At 46.4% G+C, this 13,091-nt stretch overlaps 1 protein-coding gene across 15 annotated transcripts in view; it reads right to left on the minus strand.

Annotated features, from left to right (window-relative positions):
• The window catches only part of LCMT2 (leucine carboxyl methyltransferase 2), a 31,942-nt gene that overhangs the window by 7,996 nt on the left and 10,855 nt on the right, over window positions 1-13,091 (minus strand). For 3 of the 15 annotated variants that reach the window (XM_068672092.1, XM_068671892.1, XM_068671329.1), the window contains 6 exons: window positions 12,757-12,984; window positions 10,146-10,243; window positions 6,195-6,382; window positions 5,969-6,104; window positions 4,977-5,183; window positions 23-2,114 (listed from right to left, as the gene is read on the minus strand). In XM_068672092.1, coding sequence (XP_068528193.1) covers window positions 5,016-5,183; window positions 5,969-6,104; window positions 6,195-6,382; window positions 10,146-10,243; window positions 12,757-12,984 — 818 coding nt within the window. In that variant the 3' untranslated portion in view covers window positions 23-2,114; window positions 4,977-5,015. Of the gene's footprint in view, window positions 1-22; window positions 2,115-4,196; window positions 5,184-5,968; window positions 6,105-6,190; window positions 6,483-10,145; window positions 10,244-12,756; window positions 12,985-13,091 lie in introns of those variants that run through there. The other 12 variants (XR_011093040.1, XR_011092986.1, XM_068671973.1 and 9 more) reach the window with 8 other exon arrangements.

The following is a 13,091-nucleotide window of genomic DNA, read 5'->3' on the forward strand; positions in this document are numbered from 1 at the left end:
ATACACAACATGTCCACAAAAGGTTTTGTGGAGAATACTTAAAGGAAAACAAAACAAAAAAAAAAGAAATATTAAGCAGCCAGTACATCATTTTTGTTAACAGAGTAACATTAACATACTAGAAATTTCCACATTCTTTACCCTTTACCTTGAAGATGTCACCCAATTCTGTCACTGTTGACCATTAGCATTTTTTAAAATTTTCATTTAGCATTTTTTTTAATTTTCATTTAGAGGGAGAATGGGGAAAAAAAAAAAAGAGGGGTGAGGGGTGAAGTGGCACAGCCATTTCTTTCCTCAGTAACACGAGCAAAAAGCTCACTCAGCAAGAACATGCTTTAAATCAGTCCATCCAACCCAAGAGGGGACTCCACCACACACACACACACTCCCACCGCCTCTTGCAGCTCTTCCCACATCCCCCCTGCCATCTCTCAATGCTCGTCCCCCCTCATCCCCAGACCCCCAAAGCCCAGCACAGCAGAGACTCTCCTCCCCCCCCCGCCGGTAGGGTCTGCTCCAGCGCACCCCCAGCCTCGCACAACGGCTGTTTCCCCAGAAGCCACTGACCGCAGCGCCCTGACCACCTGACCGCCTTGCCCCGCACATCATCATGGGGCAGCCCTGACCACCAACCTCAGTGTGGCACCGTGCCTCGCCATCCCGTCCTGAGCAGAGCCTGGCACAGCTCCTGCTCCAGAGAAGGGCACTGCTATGTTGCCACGGCCAGGGCATGCAGTGCCAGCCCTACAGCATTGCTCGGCTCTTGCTCCTCAGTTAGCTACGCACGTGCATGGAATCAGAGCAGCAGGCATGGCTTGCCAGAGCAGCACTGCTGTTCAAGCTTAAACAGAAAAACAACAACACACACCGCTTTATGCGTTTACACAACTTAGGGCAGAGGTTGCCCCTTTGTTGGGGCGGTACGCAATAAAGGCACCTCCTACTGTATCGATGGCTTTACTCTAAATGATCCTGCTAGTTGCTACCTCAAAAAGATATGCTTAACTCTCTCAACATTGAAATGCATCAGCCTATAGACTCTGACCTACCTAAAAAAAAAAACCTGCAACTGACTGAAAGAAAATCAACTCACTTACCCCAAAAAGCAGCTCGGGCAGGATGAGCTCTCTGATGGGATGCCTGTGGCTCATATACCATTAGGCCATTAGGCACTACCCAGCACCCTGCCCCAATAGCCTGGAAAAGGGGAAGAGCAAAGCACGGGAAGGGAGAGAGAGCAGGAGGAGCAGCCTCTGTGTTAAATATCTGCCTTAGATCAACAGCTTGCAGTGTTACTGGAAGCAATAATTCATATGCTTTTGCTTCAACTTTTAATATCAAAAAGACAATAAACTAGGAGATAATCTAGGAGTGTAACAGATTACACACCAAAAAAAAAATCAATTCAATGTAATAACATGACTCACAGGAGAAATCAGGCACTTGAGTAGGCTATCTGAAAACAAAAGGTTAAACAGCTGGGTCAAAAAATAAATAATAATAATAAAAAAAAATCAAGGTCTGAAAAGGGTACAGATACCCTCAAAGGGCACAGGAGAAAAAATAGTGGTATTTAAAAGACCTACAGAACCTCAGGAGGGACCTGAGCAGAGCACACAGGTTCTTTGGGAAGAGGGAGGGTTGAGAGCAGGTAAGGCAGGGACTAGAAATGCTAAATAGAGGAGAAAACCAGTGTTGTGGGCCTTGAGCATGTGCAAAGAGAGTAAGGAGGGCTCCTGAGAGGACAGGGGAACAAAGGGAAAGCTGCTTACCTCTGGGAAGTCATCTACGATCTTTGTGCCATGGATGTTTGTCTCACATGCTCGACACACGAGTTAGGGGTCCCCATAAGTTGAAGGCTTCTTACCTCTGAGAAGTCCCCCCTGGGGCTTTCTTCTAGTAGATGATGGCTTTCCCAGAGACTGCATGGAGAGGCCCTTAGTCCCCCTTATAATCGGAGAGATCTCTCTTGCACAGAGAGATCCTTGCCTGAGCCTTCACAGCCTGTGATGCCATGTGCATGCAGCTGTTCTCAGGAAGACAAGCAGCTTTACAGTCTGAACTGTAAACAGCAAGCATTTCTTCCGGGCAGGTTTCAAATCATCATCTCCCTTCGCAGGAAATGGAAAAGTCACTCCTGTTTGCTGCTCCCAACATCTCCCAACATCTCCCCCCCCCGCCCCCCATCTTCCCCTGCTGATTTTGCTCCTCTTAGGTCACTGCATGCCTCCACCTTCCAGAGCAGCTCATTCTCATCAAGTTCTCCTGCGTCCTGTCCCCAGCTGCTCCCATCCCACAGTGCTCTCAATGGCAACATTAGCTGTCACTCGGAAGTCCTTCCCACTTGGTACCCTCTGCAGCTATCCCTACTGTGGGAATGGCAGAAAACTCTGCAGGGCATCTGTAGCCATAAGGTTGAAGAATGCATTTACCTGGAAGTTTCTGATGAAAGATTACAGAAAGAGTCACACCTCTTCGCAAATGCATTACCCCTTTCCAGAGAGACACTAAGACATCACATGCCATCTCTCTGTAACTTTTTCAAATTCAACAAGGATTTGCGGTATTACAAAAAATAACATTAGACAGAGAAGACCAGTAGTCCTGACAAATTCCCTAAGTCAGGAGAACCTGTCCAATCAACCCCAAACCGTTCATTACTTTTGAAAGCCAAACGAGGAGGTGCGTATTCTACTCTTTCCCATCTGTGTTCTTGTTCTGGCTTAACCTGGCAAGCAGGTAGCGCAAATAGCACCGTGGGAGACTTGGGAAGAAAAAATAGTCGAAGCTCATGGGTTCAGATAAAGACAGTTTAATTGGACAGAAATTAAACACCTCCGGCTGTTTCTCTGCCCCAGCTGCCAATCCCATGGGTCCCAGCCTCCCTGGCACTCTCCCCTCCCCTCTTCCTTGCCAGGGAACACCAGCCCCCCCCATGACACCTGTCCCACGGCACAAAGACAGCACAGACCTAAGCGCTGCCCTTCCTGCGTACCACTACCCTCCTGCCCGCTGGCCCCATGCCTGCAGCTCCCTGGCAAGATGACCTGCACACCCAGAGGGACTGTCTGCATCCGTCGACAACACCCCTCTGTACTGGGTCTGGCTGGAATGTTAACTTTCCCGGCAGCAGCCCATACAGTGCCGTACTCTGTACTTGTAGCTGGAACAGCAGTGTTATCACACCAGTGTTGCGTCTACTGCTGAGCAGCAGTGGCACAGCATTGGGCCTTTCTCTAACCCTCCCAGGGGGTGGGCAAAAAGTGAGAGAAACATCACTAGGGCAGTTGACCTAAACCAATCAAAGGGATATTCCATACCATGTGATGTCACACTCAGCAATAAAAGGTGGAAACAGGAAGAAGAGGGGAGGGGTGGGCTCTCGTTGAGAAGACGTCGGTCCTCCCCTCGAACACTGGCTACGTGCGTTGAGGCCTTGATTCAAGGATGTGGTCAATCATCGCTCATTTGTGGGAAGTAGAGAGTAATTTCTTTCCTCTGCACTTCTATATAGCCTTCATTTATTTTATTTGTTTGTCTTCCTCCCTTCTTTTTATTTTTCCTTTTCCCCTCCCTTTTCCCCTTTCCCATTTTATTTCCCCTTACTTAAATTGTTTAGTTCATAATAATCTTTATTTAATTATTATTATTATTTCCTTTTAATTATATTATCCTTATCTCAACCCGTGAGTTGTTCTTTGCTTTACTTCTCCCCCTCCTCATCTAAAGGAGGGGGAGTGAGAGAGCACAGCCGGTGAAAATGGGGTCAATCCCCAAGGCCCTGCCCCCTCCGCACCCACCCCGCTATGGAAACTGAACCCACGGACATGGCGATGGCCACTGGACACAGGGCCACAAACACAGATGGGAGTGCAAGCCAGAAGGCAAACTAACTCGTGCACAGGCTACTGGGAGGGAGGAAGGCATAAAACAGCATCCCTCCCTCTGTCCATCTCTGCATCCGTCCAGTGGGGAACCATTGCCTCCTGCAGCCACAGGCTGCAACGAAGCACAGGAGAAGGAAGAAAAACGAAGGAAAAGGGCACAAGCAGGACACAAACAGTGAGAGAGAAAACAGACAGCAGGGGCAAAGGGACAGAAGAACCACCCAGGGAGCAGGGAGCAGGACAAGGATGATCAAGAGGGTTGGTCAAGAAACACAACAGAGGCACAACTGCAACGACACGGACGACTGAGAGTCATAAAAATTTTACTATTACTGACTTAAGACATTTTTTGGTTTGGGGAAGTAAAAAACAAAACACACCATAGCAGAGATGACTGTTTACCAGCCTCTGCATTTCCAGTATTTGAAAGGAAAAGTCACGAGGATAAGTGCAAAAGTATGCAGCTATTACCAACAGAGACACCAGAAGTAGGCTTCTCAATATTGCTTTTGGTATTTCAAAGGGAAAACATAAAGCCTAATATTTTTCATCCGTAAGGCCTTGGGGAGCAAGCAGAGAAGGAACCCAAGACTCTTAGTATGTCTTCTGAGAATCCCAGCTTACAGTTACTCAATGGCTTCTGGTCGCACAGGATGAGGCAGAGGTATAATTAATTCCTTCATCTCTCTGGTGTGACTTTTAGAAATGTTCAAATGTGACCTATGACACATTCTGTTTCACTTGTTTAATTATGCTTGGCTACATATTTCCAATGACTTTTTAACTCAGTGGCTTCACTTTACTTCCAAGTCAGCACTGTGCAAACTTACGTCCCTTTTGAACACAGCACCGGTCCTCATTTTACCTCTAAGAGCTACCACTGCCACCACAGAGCTACTCCTGGGACATTTCATTTGCAGAAAAACAAAGAATAAATAAAAAAAAAAAATCAATGAAGTATGCATGCTTGTCATAACTTTATCTCCTAAACCCTTCTCCCTATTCCACCTTTACAAATGCATTCTGGATAGAAAACTGCGATAACGTTTTGTTGTTCTTGGATCTGCAAGCGAATAGCTGTCTCACCATGGTGCAGTGGCACAGTTCGGTCCTGTTTGGTCCCAATTAGTGTCTGGTCAAAATATTTCTGAGGCTCAATGAGACGGGCTTTGGGTTCAGGTGTGTCCCAAAGGAGAAGCAGTTCCCACCACCACCAATAAGCAACAACTCCTTTTCATTTGGCAGAAAAACACTACTATGATTATGCAGCATTAATGGCCACTCCAAATGCTCCTGAAAAGAAAGAGATTTTAAGTCCTTAGCCTGAAACAGAAGTCTGTGTAGTCTGGGGGACACCAGCCAGTCACATTCTGGAGAGGTACACAAAGGTCAAGATGGGGAATTGGACATAGAGCAGTGTGAAAAGTTGAGGTTGGAAGGGAACTCTGGGCATCATCTAGTACAACCACCCCAGCTCAAAGTAGGCTCAAGCTGAGCAAGTTGCTCAGGACCTTTTCTAGTCAGTTTTTGCATTATCTCCAAGGATGGAGACTCCACACTCAGAAGAACCTGTTCCAATGTTCAATCACCCTTACAGCAAAAAGTAGTCTCATATTTAATTGGAGTTTCCAGTACTTCCATGTTGTTTTCTTCTTGTACTTCAGGCAGCAGCTACAGCACACAGCAATTTCCACTGTGAAGTTTTAAGTGAAATAATACCACAGACCTTCAGAAAAACTAACTGAGGCTCTGGTTTAATCTATTCTCATCATCCACTGACATCCTGAAATTGCTATATTTGTGCACATCTCAGTTCTACACCCAGTCTGAAATAGCGCAGCTCTGTGCCCTTCTGTCTTTTGCACACTCAGACTCTCCCTCTCTTAAGGCTATTATGTTCTCAAGGCTGGTCAAAGCACTTCAAAATTTGATTCTACCACAAAGAGGTAGAATCTAAATTCTACCATGCACAAATTTGACTCCTTTGCTTTCCCTATTCCATTTCAAGAAAAGGCCCTGAAGTTACCACCTTCCTTCACATAACACTGTTTACCCTGAAAAAAATAATCAGTACTTACCACACTAATTGTGTAGTCCAAGCAGAGACCAGTTATTAAGTCAATGACAGTGATGCCTGGCACAGAGAATGAGTGAAGCCACACTCCACCAACAAGCAGTAGTTTTCCATCATGCACGTGAGCAGTATGTGAATACCTGTGAGTTCAAAATTAGATTGAACTCCATTAGTAATGGGAGACAGCTAGAGGCAGGCCAAAGATTCACTGCTGAACACCTTCTACTTACCTTGGGATGAGAGGAGGGTGTGTCTCTACTGTCTGCCACTGAAAGCCGTGCTCAGCCTCCCTCAGAAAGAAAACTGAACCTAAGGGCTGCTCAGCTGCTCCCAGACCTCCTGCAATTAGCACTCCTCCTTTCCAGCTACAGGCACTGTGAGAGTGACGGCCTTCTGGTACTGGACCCTCAACAGGAATCTAAGAAAACATAAGTCCAAGCCTGAAGGTTGCCTCTCTTCCCATTTTGTCTCCTGTGGGATTTAATATTCCTTTCCTTCCTGACATAGGATAGGTATAGCTGGGGAGGGGAACAGACTGAGTAAGCACAATCATAGATTCAGAGAATCAAAGAATCATAGAATGGCTTGGGTTGGAAGAAACCTTAAAGATCATCCAGTTCTGATCCCCCTGATGTGGGCAGGGATATTACCTGCTAGATCAAATTGTCCAAAGCCTCATCCATGCTGGCCTTGAACACCTCCAGGGATGGGGCATCCACAACTTCTCTGGGTAACTTGTTCCACTGCCCCATCACCCCAAGTAAAGATTTTTCTCCTAACATCTAACCTAAATCCACTCTCTTTTAGTTTAAAACCATTCCCTCTTGATCTATCATTATATGCCTGAGTAAATAGGGAAGAATAAAAAATTCCTCAAGCTGCACACATGGGGGTTTCCTCTAAGGATGGCTACATAGAAGTGTTCCAATTTACACTGTCTTCAGTATTTCTCTAGATTTTATTTAATATTGTTCAGCCTTTATAGAGTTTTATTTCTGCACATGTATTAGAAGTAACTTTGTTTTCCTTCTTGCACGCTGCTCTCTGTTCAAGATAGACCTGTGAACCTTAAGTTTACAAATACATGGATTATAGAATCATAGAATTATTAAGTTTGGAAAAGACCTCAAGATAATGTGGTCCAACCATCACCCTACCACCAATGTCACCCACTAAGTCATGTCCCTAAGCACCACATCCAACCTCTCCTTGAACATCCCCAGGGATGGTGATGCCACCACCTCTCTCGGCAACTCATTCCAATGCCTGACTACTCTTTCTAAGAAGAAATGTCTCATTTCCAACCTAAACCTCCCTTGGCACAACTTGAGGCCATTCCCTCTGGTCCTATCACTAGTTACCTGTGAGAAGAGGCCGACCCCCAGCTCCCCACCCCTTCCTTTCAGGCAGTTGCAGAGAGCAATAAGCTCTGCCCTGAGGCTCCCTTCTCCAGACCAAACACCCCCAGTTCCCTCAACCACTCCCTATAGGACTTGTGTTCCAGGCCCTTCGCCAGCTTTGCTGCCCTTCTCTGGCCATGCTCCAGGGCCTCGATGTCCTTCTGGGAGTGAGGGGTCCAAAGCTGAATCCAGCACTCGAGGGGCGGCCTCAGCAGAGCAGAGCACGGGGGATGATCACCTCCCTGGTCCTGCTGCCTGCACTACTCCTGACACAAACAGGATGCCGTTGGCCTTCTTGGCCACCTGGGCACACTGCTGGCTCATGTTCAGGTGAGCATTAATCAGCACCCCCAGATCCTTTTCCTCTGCACAGCTTTCCAGCCACTCTGCCCCAAGCCTGTAGCGCTGCATGGGGTTGTGTACTGGGTCTGGCCAAAGTGCAGGACCCGGCACTGAGCCATGTTGAACCTCATCCCTTGGCCTCTGCCCATCGACCCATCCTGTCCAGGTCCATCTGCAGGGCCTCCCTATCCTCTGGTAGATCAACACTTCCCCCCCAACTTGGTGCCATCTGCAAACTTACAGAGTGTGCACTCAATTCCCTCATCCAAATCATCAATAAAGATATTAAAGAGGATGGACCCCAACACCGACCCCTGGGGAAAAAACTCCAGTGACCGGTTGCCAGCTGTATTTCATGCCGTTCACCACTACTCTCTGGACCCAGCCGCCCAGTTTTTAACCCAGCAACGAGCAAGCCATGGGCTGCCAGCTTCTCCAGAATACTGTGGGAGACTGTGTCAAAGGGCTAGCTGAAGTCTAGGTAGACTACATTAACAGCCTTTCCCTTATCCAACAGGCGAGTCAGCCGGTCATAGGAGATGAGGTTGGTCAGGCATGACTTGTCTTGCAGGAACCCATGCTGACTGGGCCTGATCCCCTGGCTGTCCCACACACGCTGTGTGATTGAATTCAAGATGACCTGTTCCATCACCTTCCCTGGTACGAAGATCAGGCTGACAGGCCTGTAGTTCTCCATGTCCTCCTTACAACCTTCATCTGGTCCAGCCAGCTGGTCTAGCCAGCCTTCTACCTCTAGCAGGAGGTCTAGGGGCTTAGGCAGAGGTAGTAGACACATGCTGGTATTCAAGAGATCAATGACTGCAGAGTGCTTGTGAGGTAAGTGCACCCTCAGCAAGTTTGCTGATGACACAAAGCTTGGAGGAATGGCTGATAGCCCAGAGGGCTGTGATGCCATTCAGAGGGACCTCGACAGGCTGGAAGGTTGGGACAAGAGGAACGTCATGAAGTTCAACAATGACAAGTGCAGGGTTCTGCACCTAGGGAGGAATAACCCCAAGCACCAGTACAGGCTGGGGTCTGACCTGCTGGAGAGCAGCGCTGCAGAGAGGGACCTGGGAGTCCTGGTGGACAGAGTGCTGACCATGAGTCAGCAATGCGCCCTTGTGGCCAAGAGGGCCAACGGTATCCTAGGGTGCATTCCGAAGAGTGTTGCCAGCAAGTCAAGGGAGGTGATCCTGCCCCTCTACTTAGCCCTGTTGAGGCCACACCTGGAGTGTTGTGTCCAGTTCTGGGCTCCCCAGTACCAGAGGGACACAGAACTACTCAAGTGAGTTCAGAGGAGAGCTACTTAAATGATGAGAGGACTGGAGCACCTGTTGTATGAGGACAGGCTGAAAGAACTGGGCCTGTTTAGCCTGGAAAAGAGAAGACTGAGGGGAGACTTCATCAATGTGTATAAATATCTGAGGGGAGGGTATCGAGAGGATGGAGCGAGTCTCTTTTCAGTTCTGCCCAGTGACAAGACAAGAGGCAAAGGGCACAAACTGAAGCACAGGAGGTTCCAACTCAATGTGAGGGAGCACTTCTTTACTGTGAGGGTGACAGAGCATTGGAGCAGGCTGCCCAGAGAGGTTGTGGAGTCTCCTTCTCTGGAAATATTCAAAACCCGCCTGGCTGCTACACTGTGCAATGTGCTCTAGGTGATCTTGCTCAGCAGGAGGGCTGGACTACATGATCTTCAGGAAGTCCCTTCCAACCCCACCCATTCTGTGATTCTGTAAGATATAAGTGTGCACAAATGTTTGCTAGCAAATTTCAAGCTGTACTAGCTGGCAATCAAGAGACTCACAGAGCAGGTAAGAGAGCTCAGGATCTGGGCAGGCATCTCAGATGTGCAGATACTGTACTGATACTCGATGGAACTGCAAATGCACACATGCCTGTCAATCTACAGAACAGAGGCATGTGTGCTCTGACTACTGAACTACCAATCCTTATCAGCCAAAGAGAAGGGAGGGAACTAAAGGCACTTGAATCTGGATTTCATGTGAGTCCTGGTAATGTTATACATGGGTGCTGTTGAAGGCATCATCTTATCTGTAGCAGTCAGTGTAGCTGGCCATGCCAGTGCACTCTGTGTGTGCACATATCTATGTGTCTTTGGGATATACAGTCAGCCTCACTACCAGTTGAACCTGCACACAAGAAAACAGCTGCCACGTCTATTAGCCTCGGACAGACACATCCCAGGTCTTTGGGAACACTGGAGAGGATTCCAGTGGCCAGTAAGGAGGAATTTCCAGGCCCAGAGCTGCTGGAAGTGACCGCTACTTAAAACAACTGTGAACAGAATTTCCTCCATGCAGTCTGGAATCATGCAGTCTACCATATGCTTAAATACGGTAATACCACTGTGATTTAGTTGAGCTTCCAATAGCACAGCACTTTCTATTCCCCAGGGCCTCCCTATGTTCTTACCACAGTGCAGGAAATTTCTGGAGTGTGCAGGAAATACCAATCTCCTAGCACTGGCTGCACAGCAGAGCGGCCTCCGTATATAAAGAGGTACTTCTCACCTGCAGAAAAACAGAATGAGGGAGAAAGAGAAGTTAGAATTTGCAACGTCACAAAAGCAAAAACTTCTATTTGCATGGAAGGAAAGCTGAGCTGAGATAGCTGGTCATGCAGCTGTATACACTGTTTATATGAAGACATACAGCAACTTGATTAACATTTCACAACATTTTCAAATTTTAATAATAAATGCAATAAATTGTTTAATAGATACAAGCATCACCCTTTTATCTAGATTTTTTATAAGGCAATTGTAGGACTAAAAATATTTCCACTGAGATGCCGTATACTTCATGCTCGTGATCATTGAGAACACCCCCATCACCCACTTATATTATGTACTGTCTGAATGTTTAAAGACTGAATGTCATTCACACAACACAGTCACAAAACCAAAAGGAACAAACATGTTTTTAAATACAAATAATGGAGTTAAGGAATGAAAACTCAGACAATGGGAAGATTACACCTCTAGAAAACCCTAAGAGCATAAATCATAGCAACACAATGACATGGATTGAGAGAAAACAACAAAAGAGATGAATCCTCCTAAGACAACAAGAATGCATTTTTTCATAGAAAAGGGAGATCAAGGTAATTTAAGTGTGTTGGAGAATCTGGAGAAGCATCAAAAAGGAGGTACAAAAGGTGCACTAGTAGTCTGGGTAGATGTCAAGAATGTGCATCATGTTTTCATAATGGACTGTGCAAGTAACACAAGTATTGATCAATTACTTTTACTGAAAAGCAAAATCAAGGCAAAATAAGATGATACAATACAATCTAACAAAGACAAAAGCACTGTATTATTCATAACATTTTATTTATGCATTTAATTAAACACTGCCCCACAAATTCAAAGTACGCTTATACTATAGAGTAGACTAACAACTACTTAGCAATCCCCTCGTGCTCTCCTTCAGTAACACCTTGCCAGCTAGTAGAGAATGACATAGCTTAAGAAAGGACAGCTTTAACCTCCTGAATTCCACTCTCAGTCTCACCACTGACTAGCTAACAACTGCTCTAGTTTTCGTCCATTACAATCATTATCTTTACTAGAGAAACCTTCAGTGTGCTATTGCTGGTCTTGATTCTACACCTCACAACTAATGAATAGTTATCAACTGCTAACAGAAGTGCAACATTTCTTCTGAGGCACTTCTTCCAAAAAAAAGAGCCATGGATCCTACTCCATAATGCTCTAAAATTAAAATACTGCTCTTCAGAGAAGGAGTCCTGAAACTTTTTTCTGGCATGATCAATCATGAATCACTTCAGCCATAAATGATCTCAAAAAATCAGTCTTCCAAAACAAATTATATACCTAGGTTTCAATTTGACTTACCACTGGGGATTATGGGGCATATGTAATCAGAAATTATCATATTTCACGTTTCAAGAAGAGCCCTTTTTAATTTATTTTCTACTTTAGAGGGTACTCAGTCTGTGATAGTTGTATTAAAACTAGGAGTGTGTGGTAGTTTTACCCTAATAAGCAGCTGAAATCCATCATAGCCACTCTTTCACTCCCCTTCCTCAAAGGAAAAGGAGAAAATATGATGGAAAGGGCTGAAAGGTTGCGATAAGGACAGGGATCACTCACCAGTTATCGTTATGGGCAAAACAGACTCAGCATAGGGAGTTTAATATAATTTATAACCTATAACTTATGGGCTAGAACAGTGAGAAACTAAAAGCAAACTAAAGCACCTTCCCCCTGTATTGGGTTTATGTGGCAAGGTTTTGGTAGCAGGGGGCTGCAAGGGTGAGAAGAGTCCAGAAGCTATCCCATGTGAAATAAGAGCCAGTTACGGCCAGCTCCAAAAAGGAATCTGCTGCTGGCCAGAGTCGAGACACTATGTGATGTTGTTTGTGCCTCTGTGAGAGCATATTTAAGAAAGGGAAAAAAAACTCCTGCACAAAAGGAGCTCGAGAGAAGAGTGAGAAACAGCCATGCAGACACCAAGGTCAGTGCAGGAGAACAGGAGGTGCTCCTGGTGCTGGAGCAGAAGTTCCCCTAAGGCCTGTGGAAATGCCCATGGTGGTACAGGCCGTCTCTCCACAGCCCACGGAGTGGTGCAGATGGTGGAGCACCATGGTGGAGCAAATTTCCATGCTGCAGCCTGTGGAGGAGGCCACAGTGGAGCAGGTTAATATGTCTTGAAGGAGGCTGCGGCCCATGGAGAGCCCCTGCCAGAGAAGAATCTGTTCTAGTGCTGTAGCCTGTGGAGAGGAGCCCATGCAGGAGCAGGTGATCTGGCAGGAGCTGCCACCTATGGGGGACCCCTGTTGGAAAAGTTTGCTCCTAAAGGATGGACCCCATAGTATGGACCCATATGGGAGCAATTCTTGAAGAGCTGCTGCCTGTGGGAAGCTCACATATGATAAGTTCAGGAAAGACTGCATCCTGTGGGAGGAACACCATGCTGTAGCAGGGGAAGAGAGTGTCAGCGAAGGAATGGTGGAGAAAAAGCATCATGGAATGACCATAGCCCCTGTTTCCCACTTTTACCTTTGAATATTACTTCAGTTGTACTGTGTCTCCAGCGCAAAGCAAATGGTTCAGCAGCAGGCTGCAGACTTACAAGCTCCACTGTAATGTCATTTGGATCCGAGTCGTTACAGGTTTTGGGAAACTTTAGCCACAGCATTCCCAAAGCTGCATTTGGGGATGTTCGTCCTCCTACCACCAGGGCCAGGCTACTTGAGAGACATGACACAGTATGGTACAATCGCTCGTCTGTAGAGACATAAGACATCACAGTTCACACTGATCTTCCATGAAATTCAGAACCTTTGCATCTCTTTGACTGTCAGTGTAATTGCACTCTGACATCACTTTCCACT

This window comes from Anas acuta, chromosome 1 (genome assembly GCF_963932015.1).
Source record: "Anas acuta chromosome 1, bAnaAcu1.1, whole genome shotgun sequence".
NCBI classification, from domain to species: Eukaryota; Metazoa; Chordata; class Aves; order Anseriformes; family Anatidae; genus Anas; species Anas acuta.